The 12,027-nt window shown below is 40.4% G+C and overlaps 1 protein-coding gene across 2 annotated transcripts in view; it reads left to right on the top strand.

The window, feature by feature from the left end:
- The window catches only part of FNIP1 (folliculin interacting protein 1), a 124,596-nt gene that overhangs the window by 53,078 nt on the left and 59,491 nt on the right, over positions 1-12,027 (top strand). For both annotated transcript variants that reach the window (XM_073571309.1, XM_073571380.1), the window contains exons 3-4: positions 1,229-1,366; positions 7,505-7,605. In XM_073571309.1, coding sequence (XP_073427410.1) covers positions 1,229-1,366; positions 7,505-7,605 — 239 coding nt within the window. The remainder of the gene's footprint in view (positions 1-1,228; positions 1,367-7,504; positions 7,606-12,027) is intronic.

Here is a 12,027-nt window from a genome sequence, read left to right on the forward strand (position 1 = left end):
GAATAAAATGAAGTGGTAAAGCCTCTGAGATGCCACCACCTGTCCACTCGGCATAACCCAAGTCTTTAGAGGTCAGTTCTTCCATGCCTACGCCTCCTTTTTGTCACCTTTGAGCAACCCTTGTAAGACTTTGCAATTACAGCAGATCATTATTTAGATTTTTATTCTACCTATAATAAAATGAGTGCTGAGGTTTTTGTGGCTGGAGCTGTGTCTACCAGATTTGTATTGTTGGAAATGGTGCGGAGGAATAGGGGTAACCCAATTCCATTGTATAACAATATGACTGGGCTTCCTCCCCAGTTGGGGGGAATCAGAGTATTTGTTGCTATAAGGAGCTGGGACCTCTACTGAAATATGTTAACGGTTTCAGAATTGTATCAATGATAGTTTAATAATTGTGACATAGTTACATGTATCTAGGATTTTATTCTATGAGAAATGTGTGCTTCTATGACATGATAGGAATTGGCTCCATGGGTTGTTTCATGCAGGCATCATGGGTATCTTTGTGAATCCTACTGTCAATTCATAACAAAAATGCTCGTAAACGTTGTTTTTTAGGTTGCACAACTCTACAAAGCTCAGAAGATACCGTCTTGCACGTGGCCAGCAGGCTTTACTGACCTGGGCCAGCTTTTGAAGTATTGATCAGTTTTTGGTAGCCACCTTCAATTTCGGGAACTTATGTGGTTGGTGATGCAGGAGCAAAATAGTGCCGTTTTTTAGTTGGAAAGGTGAAAATATTAGTTAAAAGGTCAAATCCTTTAAGCATCACTAATATAATATATAACGGCAGAACAAGCGGCCAAAACGCTTTATTCAGCACATTGCCACAATAATACCCACTGTGAATGTGAACTCCAGTGTTAAGTTTTACCTAGCAGCGTATGGCTTATTTCACAAATTACTATTTGTCTGGGATAAAAATGAATTGTGATTCCATGTGATAGTCACCAAAGTCATGCGGAACAGGAAAACCAGACGGATTCTGTAATTCCGGTCATGGGTATGTCAGCCGCCGTGGAGTCTGATGAGCACTCTTCTAAACGACCCCTGCAGATGTTTGGTAGATCTTGATTTTGGTATCTTTGTCTCTTTGGAATATGGAATGGCACAATTGTATTTCTCCTTGTGTTTACCCTAATTTTTTTTATAGATTGAGGAAAAAAAATTCCACAAAGATGTTTAGACCTGAAAAGCTAATATTTGCTTTTCCATTCCACAGAAACTCGTGAGCGACACTCCGGTGAGGGTGTTTGGAAAGTGTTGCCAGCTCAGACCTGGAGGAGACAGCTCGACTTCTCTGGACAGCTCCGCTAGTTCACTGGCTTCTGACACAAAAGAGCAATGTCCAAAGTACCAGGTTGGTAAAAGTTCTCTGTTGCATCATAGGCTTTGATTTTGTTTAAAGTAAATCTACCTAATAAAAATGTGTTTTTAGTGTACCTTACCAAAAAAGAAATGGTAATGCCTCTTACAGGGTTATCCGCTATTAAAGTCATAGGCTCAAAGCAGAAAGGAGCTAAGAATCTGCCTGGGGATAGCCACACCGGAGAGGAGACCTGTTCTTGGGCTTCCATTGTAGCCTCATGTAAAGCGCCATGGAATAAGTGGTGCTATAATAATATCTGGAAGGTTATGCCAACATTAATCTAATGTGGATGGGAGCCTTAAGTGTATAGACCAACTAAATTCTATTCATCTTCTCCCATGCTGAGAAGCCTGTGTACTCAATAATGGTCAGCCTCTTAAGTCCTACACCTGAAGTGTAGATCCCTACGCTTCCTGAGGTAACCGAGGTACAAGTTCTACACTGTGATCTATAAGATTAAGGCCTCTTTCACACATCCATTTGTCTCCATCAGTCAAAATCCGCCGTTTTGCAAAAAAAAAAAAAAACAAAAACGGATCCGCCATTTTTCTTGGCGGATCCGTTTTTTTTTTCCCATTGACTTGCATTATCGGCGGATCTTGACGGATGGTCATCCGTTGGATCCGTTTTTTTACGGATCCACCAAAATTTTGGCGTCCGCTGACATGACGGACAATGAAACGTTTTTTTGCTGGCCAGATCCGCATTTGTACACTGCGCATGCCCGGAAGAATTGCCTTTGCCGGAAATTTAACCCTAAGGCTGTGTGCCCACGTTGCGTTTTTTTAAGCGTTTTTGATGCGTTTTTTGGGGTCAAACCGCATCAAAAAGAACCATCCCATTCATTTTAATGCATTTTGGCCTTTTTGTGCCAATGGATGCGCTTTTTACCTCTAAGGAAACGCTTAGCGGTAAAAAGCACAGTATGTTCATTAATTTCCGCTTAGGTCTGCGTTTTTGGCTATTTCCTATAGTCCAAAAGACGCGCGGAAAATTTGCGCAAAAAACGCGTGGAAAAAAAGTGCATTTTCTGGGAAGGAGACCCGTTTCCTGAGCGTTTAAAAACGCTACTGTGGGCACATAGCCTTAATCCAGTTCTGGCGGCTAAAAAAATACAAATCTCTCTCTCAACTGATATGAAAGACGGATGTGAACCGTGCTGTATCCTTTTTTTCTTTTTTTTTTCACAGGTACAACACGTATCCATAATAAGAGGGTGTTCACATGTCCATGTTTTTTCACACTGTCTTGTCAGTGCAAAACTCCTGTGTCAGTTTTTCCCGGGTAGCAGTGGCACATTTCATCCGTGCAAGTCTATGGGTCTGCAAAACGCGTACAGCACACAGATGGCATCAGTGTACAGTCTGTGTGCTGTCCGTATTTAACATTGCAAAGAATAGGAGAAGTTTTGTAACTTTATCCATCTGTGAAGAACACTGATGGTAAAAATGGATACATGGATCGTACACTGATGGTAAAAAACGGACACACGGGTCATACATTGATGACACGCCGATCCCAAAAAAATGACCCTGGTTCCATTTTTCACAGACTTGTTTAAACATGAAAGCTTTGAGTGAGGCTTTGTTCACTTTTCCTTTTTTTTTTTTTTTTTTTTCCCCCCCCAATGCAGCAGCCTGGTGTTACGTGTATTCATTTTGACTGTGAAATTTTGATCTATGTTATACTCTAAAGATCTACACAGTTCTTGGGATCAGATTTTCCTCCCCAAGCCTGATGGTGCTTCCATAACATGTCTCTCTCGTACCACTGCTCGCATTCGCTTGGATTGGTGGAAGTAGAAGTGATGTGCTCTGTGCTGAGCTCGCCTCTGTCAGCTGATGTGCGATCATTAAAGTAATGGAGATGTATAGAAAACCACCTGCTCCAGAGCCGCCTTAACTTTCTGACCTGATTCTACTCACAATTGGATTCAGATGGAAGTCCTTAAATTTGTGAACTACACTCTACATATTCAGTAGTCAGTTTCATAATATTTGCCTTTCACTTTGTATTACACCATAATGTATGCATTTTTTAATATTGTTTGTCCCTTTGATCCTAGTGACCATTCGTGTCAGTTTAACATGCAGCAAAGTGCTGACTGGATTAGTCTCGTCCAGTATGATCGGTATTTTCTCCCCCTCCCCCCAATACTAAAAAGAGTTGAAAATGACCGAGGCATGTGACTTGAGTGCTGAGTTGTTCCTCGCTCTTGGTCTGGGATCTCCTCTCTTGGCTTGAGTTTCACTTTACATAAGAGAAGGGATTTTGGCTGCAGGAGGAGGCAGTCATCTGACACAGATAAATATTCTTCCTGTCAAGTGAACTTGCACAGATCACAAGTTTCTGGTTACCATCTCCCCAGAATAGTGCTGTAAGCTCCGCGCCACCTCTTTGTAGTGCTGTATGTGGGGGTTCAGGGTACATTACCAGTCTAGATTTCTCTTATCCTACTGATCTGATCAGTCTCCCCTGCTTTTCTTTATCAGCAGCCTGCTATTTCTGACTGTGGCTGTAATTATAGATGGATGCAATTGCATTTCTCATTTGCAAAGTAGAAAAGCGACTCAAATGAGGACGTAATGCCACAAGAAATAAAAAAACCATCACAAATTGGATTGTAACAATGAGTGCGGACATAAAATATATCTAAAATTAAATGATACACTAATATAGTAATAAAATGCTCTCTAGGAGTATAAGGGGTTATCCTGTCCATAGGTTTGGTGATAATTTATAACATGAAAGGTGGGGAGCATCCACTTATTCTGTATGAAGAGTGGTTTTGGATAGCCAGCACTGTTCCCCCCCATACAAGTGACTGAATCAATAGTAACACACCATTCCATACACACAGGGAACTCCGTAATACCATCCCAGCGACCAGAACTTGTTTTTGTGGGATTACACTTTTAAATATTTATATCTGTAATATAGGTCATCAATACATCTTTTGGAGGGGTTTGGGCTTGCCAGAAGTACCCTGTGTGGGTCAAGGGCCATCACCATATACAGTTAGGTCCAGAAATATTTGGACAATGACCGAATCTTTGAGATGTGGGCTCTGCATGAAGCTATTTTTGTAAAATGAAACAACTGAGATACAATTGAAGTGTAGATTTTCAGGTTTAATTAAAGGGTGGAACAAAAATATCCAGAAATATCCAGTGAAATTGGGACCATTTTTCTACAAAGCCTCCTCAATTCAGAAGCTCAAAAGTAATTGGACAAATTAACCTTGCTATAAATAAATGTTCATTTTTAATACATTGTAGAGAATCCTTTGCAGGTAATGACTGAGGTCATGGATGTCCCTAAAGGCTGGGTTTCCAGTTTATGATGCTTTGTCGGGTCTTTGCTGTAGCTGACTTCAGTTGTTTGTGGATGTTTCTATCTCAAGTTTTGTCTGAAGCATATGAAATGCCTGCTCGATGGGGTTGAGATCTGGTGACTGAGTCTGCCATTGCAGAATATTCCACTTCTTTACTTTAAAAACTCACTGAGATGATTTCACAGTAGGTTATTGTACATCTGTTCTGTGACACGCCTTCCAATCAACCTTACTACATTTGGTTGAATCTGGGCAGAAAGTATCGCCCTGTACTCATCCAGCTGCTGCTGCCTCCAGACACATCATCAGTAAACACTAGTGACCCAGTGCCATTGGAAGCCATGCCATCTCAGTGCCTCCACCATGTTTTACAGGTGAAGTGGTGTGCCTTGAATTATTACCCGTTCTAAGCCTTCTCCAAACTTTCTTCTTCCGATCATTCTGGTACAAGTTAATCTTAGTTTTATCTGGCGAAAGAATGCTTTTACAGAACTGGGCTGGTTTCTTTAGATGTTTTTGGCAAAGTCTATTCTGACCTTTCTATTTTTAAGGCTGATTAATGGTTTGCATCTTGTGGTGAACTCTCTGTATTTGCTCTCAAGAAGTCTTCTCTTTATGGTAGACTTGGTTAGTGAAACATGTACTTATCTACTTTATGGAGAGTGTTCTTCACTTGGGTATATATTGTGAAGGGGTTTTTCTTCACCAAGGAAATGCTTTTGTATTGATCTACCACTGTTGTCTTCCATGTGCGTCCAGGCCTTTTTGAGTTGCCAAGCTCACCAATGCCTCCCCACCCCACTTTTATATTTTTTCTTTTTCCTGAATGTACCAAACTGTTCACTTCTAATATTTTTGCTATCTCTCTGATGGATTTCCTCTTTTTTCAGCTTAATGATGGGCTGTTTCTGTTACATTAGCTCCTTTGACCACATGTTGTGGGTTCACAGCAACAGTTTCCAAATGCAAATGTCACACCTGATATCCGCTTAAGACATTTTACCTGATGGATTAACGAGAAAATAGCCCAGCAACCCATTTAAGAGCTTTTGAAATAATTGTCCAATTATTTTTGTTCCCTTTAGGCCATGTTCACATGTTCAGTATTTTACGTCAGTATTTGTAAGCCAAAACCAGGGGTGAGTGAAAAAAGCAGAATTGGTGACATCTTTGTTTTTCCTCTGATTGTTCCACTCCTATTTTTGGTTTACAAATACTGGTGTAAAATATGGAACGTGTGAACGTGGCTTTAAAAAGAAGCAACTAATTATTAGAGAGCTGAAATTCCTAAACACTTACTCCATTTAGGATGTGAATGCTCTCAAATTAAAGCTAAGAGCCGGCACTTTAAATCCATATTGATTATATAACTATATCTTGAATATGTTTTCATAAAAAAGCTAAAATGACAAAAGATGTGTCATTAACCAAATATTTCTGGATTTATCTGTATCTCCTTTTGAGCCATTAGCCAGAGAACATTCATTCTGCACAATTAATTCCAGAATGTGGTTTTTATATCCTGACAATGGAAGATTAAGAGTATCTTCACACGTAACAATGCACATTATGCTTATTTTTCCCATGCTGATTTGAAACCGTTTCAAATCTGCAGAATGTCAGTTCTTTCACATTTTTGCTGCTTTTTTCACCAATTCTAGTGACTGGGAAAAAAAACCCCCCGAAACACAATTTTTTTTTTTTTATGCAGAGTTTTGATTTTTGCCAGGATGCACGTTTTTGATGCAGAAATGTCTGCAGCAAATACATGAAGCATGCACATACGGTGCTTTTAGGGAGAATTAGATTTGAAGGGAATATTCTCATGTAGTAGATTTTATCTGAATGTGTCTTGTAATAACCTATGCACGTCCTGCAGAAACAACCCATGTCAATAAATGGAATTGGTTTGGAGTCGCCAACAAATGTGCTACTTGTGAATATATTCTAAAAGTAGCAATAGATGACTTCTATGGAATAAAATATGCAATGCAAAAATAAGTTATTCTTGATTCTTTTAATTTTAATAGTACGTAGAGCAGAAATTCCATTTCTATGGAGCAGCAGACCATGTGGTATTTTGTGCGTGGTTTGTAGCCTACTTGCAGCACGCTGCTAATAAGAATATCTGTGTAGTGACATGTACTTTATCACCTATATATATGACATTTTCCAGAAACCATACTTGATTCCCTGCTCATTTTGGCTTCAGCTTGATGTCTGCGTAATGCAGTAATCGTCAGCCCCCCAGACCGCCACCCTAGGGTGGGTTACACGTTAACGCCGGTTATGGTATGTGAATGGTGATCTGCATGCCACAGTGGTGCTGTGCCTGTATAATGTCATTTTGTTCTTGCCCTGAGGATTACTTTTTTGTTTGGAATAGTTTCAGCTATTACATATAAGATGATGACTGGCCGCTTGTCTCATTAGACTGGCCATTGCCTCCTGTCATTTTCGGAGATGCCATCAACTGACCTGACACCTGAACATTGCATAAAAGCTGTTGTCAGCTCCATGGGCAAACATTAGGCTAGTGTGACCTATTGCGGGTTTGCAAATCCTGTGACAAAGACCATTTTTATATGAAATTGCTGTTTTGGCTGGCGTATCTCGCTAGGTTGGTTTTGGTCAAGTGGAGAAATTTAGTGTTTTGTGAAGTTGATATTCTGTTAATGAATTAGCCATCTGATAGGGTTAATGCAGACAGCAGTCAGAACATGCCGTAGCCCCTACCCCATCGTCAATGATTGACAGCTGCAATCATTCTAACTACTTCTTGATTTGTTTGGCAGAGTCCTCGTTGTTCCGCAGATGCCAATATGCTTGGAGAAATGATGTTTGGGTCAGTGGCTATGAGCTACAAAGGCTCCACTCTGAAAATTCACCAGATTCGGTGAGTCTCAATTAAATTGTCACTTTTCTTAATATATTGTCTGGTCCGTACTCTGTGTGCTATCTTTTTCTGTATGTCTGTGCTGGTTTCCATATTGGTTAAGTCATGCTACCCTGTTTGGCAAGCCTTTTGCATATACATGGAGAGAGTCTGTCAATCAACTGGAACAGGTGGTAAAACTGGCTGGTGGCCGCACCGGACTACCAAGGTCTCTATAGTCTCCAGCCGTCTTTTTAGATTATGTGCTCTCTAATGCTACAACATTGGAAAGAAAGACCTATTTGGCCGTAACTGCACATCCAGGCTCTGATTTCATGCTGACCTTGGTTTGGGCAGCATGAATCTAGTGATGACAGGTTCCCTTTAACCTGTGGAGCGTAAGGGAGAATTACTTAACCATGATAAAAAAAAAACTATGCAGAGCGGAAAAAAAGGCTATTTATTAAATGAATCCATTTTAAAATGCATTTGTCCAATCTATGTGCCATGGGCAGCTTTTTAGCCAATACATGATTGGGAGGGGGGGCTGTTATTTTGGGAAGGGGGATTTATTTGATTTTTAAAAAGTTGAATAGAACTTGGACAGGAACAAAGATTTCAGAGATCAAAATTGTAAATCAAGAGATCCTTGAAAAACAAACAAAACATAGATATTATCCAAATACTGTCCATTTTATTGGTAGGAAAAACTTGCATTTTTTTCCTTTTACTTTTTAATGTGAGAACCAATGCCATAGTGATGGAATGGACACACTGACCAAAAATGGATGGAATTGGATCCAGCACATTGTTGAAAATCTTCGTTTTTTACCACATGTGAGCAAAAACTGATATGAGGCCTCACAGTTGCGATGTTGAGATGTGTGTATATATATGTATGTATATATATATATATATATATATATATATAATTTATTTATTTATTTATTTTTTCTTTAGAACAGCAGTGAAAGTGATTAATTTCCAGTGAAATGGATGCCGTTGGCTCATTTACTCTATAGCTAGATCTGAATTAAACAGATTGCATAAAGAATCATAATGTGAATTGTTTGTTGCATTTAGCATATGTCTTCTTTGAACTATATGTAAATATGATGTGTGCCTCTTGTATGTAAACTATGTACATTGCTGAAAAAAAAAAGTGAACACTAAACACAATGTAATTCCAAGTCAATCACACTTCTGTGAAGTCAACCTGTCCAGTTATGAACCAACACTGATTGATTGTGAATCAGTTTCTCCAGCTGTGCAACTTGAACAGACAACAGGTGGAAATGATAGGCAATTAGCAAGACACCTATAAAGGAGTGGTTCTGCAGGGGTGACCACAGACCATTACTCTGTTCCTTTTTGGCTATTGTTTTTGTCACCTTGTCATTGCTTTCACCCCTAGAGGTACAGTAGCATAAGGCGGTGTCTACAACCCACATAAGTTGCTCAGGTAGTGCAGCTCATCCAGGATTGCACATCATTGTGAGCTGTGGAAAGAATGGTAGCTATGTCTGTCAGCAACGTACTCAGAGCATGGAGAAGATACCAGGAGACAGGCCAGTGCACCAGGAGACACGGAGGTGTTCGTAAGAGAGCAACAACCCAACAGCAGTACCGCTACCTCCTCCTTTGTGCAAGTAGGAGCAGTGCCAGAGCCCTGCAAAATGACCCCCACAGGCCACTAACATTTATATTCCAAAAAGAGCAAATGAAGGAGCAAGATCGAGATTATATTAAAATACAAAATTTATTATATATTAAAAACTCAATATATGACATCACAATAATTAGAGTACCAAAGAGCAGGGTCAAAAAGATACAATGAAGCCTACAGGTGCAACCCCCAAGGCTAGTATATATATATATATATATATATATATATATATATATATATATATATATATATATATATATATATATATATATATGATATGCGCTGTAATATACAAAGCACATATATTCCTATAATAGCTTAATGAATATGCAAAAGGGAACAAAATCATCAATAGCAATCAATTGTGTGGCCATTCAGTGTATTAATAGGGATGCACATAACGTGCAGTAAATGTCCAACTGAGCTCCACCAATGCTAAATAGAAACATTCAAATTGTCCCTCACTCATATGCCAACAGACGCCTATGAAATATGTAAGTCAATACCTGCCGTCATGATGTAAGTGGGGGGGTGCCTGTCCAAAGACACCGCGACGCGCGTTTCACCACCGCTATGCAGTTTCGTCAGCAGAACTTCATTGTATCTTTTTGACCCTGCTCTTTGGTACTCTAATTATTGTGATTGTCATATGTTGTGTTTTTAATATATATAATACATTTTGTATTTTAATATAATCTCGATCTTGCTACTTCATTTGCTCTTTTTGGTATCTATGTTGTTTGAAGGGATCATATATGTTTAGGAGGGTTTTCTTCTTTTGCACTAACATTTATATGTATGGTCAAACTGTCAGAAACAGACTACATGAGGGTGGTATGAGGACCCGACGTCCACAAGTTGGTGTTGTGCTTACAGCCCAACACTGTGCAAGGCAATTGGCATTTGCCAGAGAACATTAAGATTGGCAGATTTGACATTGCCGCCCTTTGCTCTTCATGAATGAGAGCAGGTTCACACTTGCCATATGTGACTAACGTGACAGAGTCTGGAGATGCTGTGGAGAACGTTCTCCTGCTTTCAACATCCTCCACAATGACCGGTTTGGCAGTGGGTCAGTAATGGTGTGGGGAAGCATTTCTTCGGAGGGCCGCACCACCCTCTCTGTGCTAGCCAGATGTACCCTGACTGGCATTTGGTATCGGAATCAGATCCCCAGATTCATTGAGAGACCATGCGCAGCTACACTGGGCCCTGTGTTCTTTCTGATGCATGACAGTGTTAGGCCTCATGTGGCTGAAGTGTGAAGTTAGGCCTCATGAGGCTGAAGTACCTGCATGTTGAAGGTATTGATGCTATTCCCCGGAACATCTATTCCTCAGACTATCCAGGAGCTGATTTATACTTTAATCCAGGTCTGGGAGGAGATTCCGCAGGAGAACATTCACCACCTCATCAGGACCATGCCCTGGCATTGTAGGGAGGTCATACAGGCATGTGGAGGCCACACACACTACTGAACATCATTTCCTTGCTTTGATGCATTTTCACTGAAGTTGGATCAGCCTGTAATTAGATTTTTCACTTTTGATTTTGAGTATCATTCCATATCCAGACCTCCATGGGATATTAATTTTGATTTACATTGATTATTTTTATGTTTTAGTGTTCTCAATGCATGCCACTGTGTAATGAATATAGATTTGCAACTGGCATATTTCATTCAGAGATATCTAGGATGTGGTATTTGTGTCCCTTGTTTCTTTTTCTAAAAAAAAATATAGGGAAAGTTACACTTTAACGGCTAGCACATGCAGGTATGCTTGGGAACCGCAACATTAATCAAGCGAACGCAGCATACTGCCATATATTTCTATACACAGCCACAAACATGTCTTCTCATATGTTAAACAATAGAGATATTAAGTGTCTACAACGATATACAATAATTACAAATCTGAATAGTTTCTGTCCAATATCCCATCTTTATTAGGTGTTGCATGTTAGAATTCAGGTACCATAAACTGCAGTCATATTTCTTAAATCTGTATAAAAAGCCCAGCTCACCATGGCTCTGCGCGTGTAGAAGGCCGGATTCCACAGGAACAATTGTAGAGATAAATGAAGAATTTTCTTTAGAAATAATTGTTAAAAAATTATATGTTAATAAAGACGAGGTACCATGTTTTGAACTCGCACAGCGTTCCAACTTGTATTTGAAACGCGTTGCCACTTCTGTAATAACATGCACTTTTTAAAATACCGTATATACTGTACTTGAATATAAGGCGAGATTTTCAGCCCATTTTTTTTGGCTGAAGTGTCCCTCTCGGCTTATATTCGAGTCATACGCCAGGGGGTCGGAGGGGGGAGCGGGGGTGTCAGGTCATACTTGCCCCTCCTGGCGCGGTCTCTGCAGCCCCCCTGCTTGTCCCACGGTCTCCCTTCCTTCCGTGGTCACATGGTACCGCTCATTATACTCATGAATATGCTCATATTCATGAGTTTAATGAGCCGTACCACATGACCGCTGAAGGGAGACACTGGGAGGACGGAGCTGCAGAGACCGCGCCAGGACGGGTTAAGTATAGGCTATATTCACCTGTCCCGCTCCATCGCTGCTTGCTACTGTCTGATGTGTCCTCTGTCAGTGACATTCAGACAGCAGAGGGCGCGGTGACGTGGTTAGTGTGCGCCGTGCCCTCTGCTGCCTGAACGTCACTGACAGATGACGTAGCAGATAGCGGTGAGCAGCAGCGATGGACACAGGACAGGTGAATGTCTCAGGTCCTGAGCCAGCAGCGACACCGGCACCTGAC

This window comes from Dendrobates tinctorius, unplaced genomic scaffold (genome assembly GCF_039654945.1).
Source record: "Dendrobates tinctorius isolate UK_male_01 unplaced genomic scaffold, ASM3965494v1 ptg000001l, whole genome shotgun sequence".
Classification (NCBI taxonomy): Eukaryota; Metazoa; Chordata; class Amphibia; order Anura; family Dendrobatidae; genus Dendrobates; species Dendrobates tinctorius.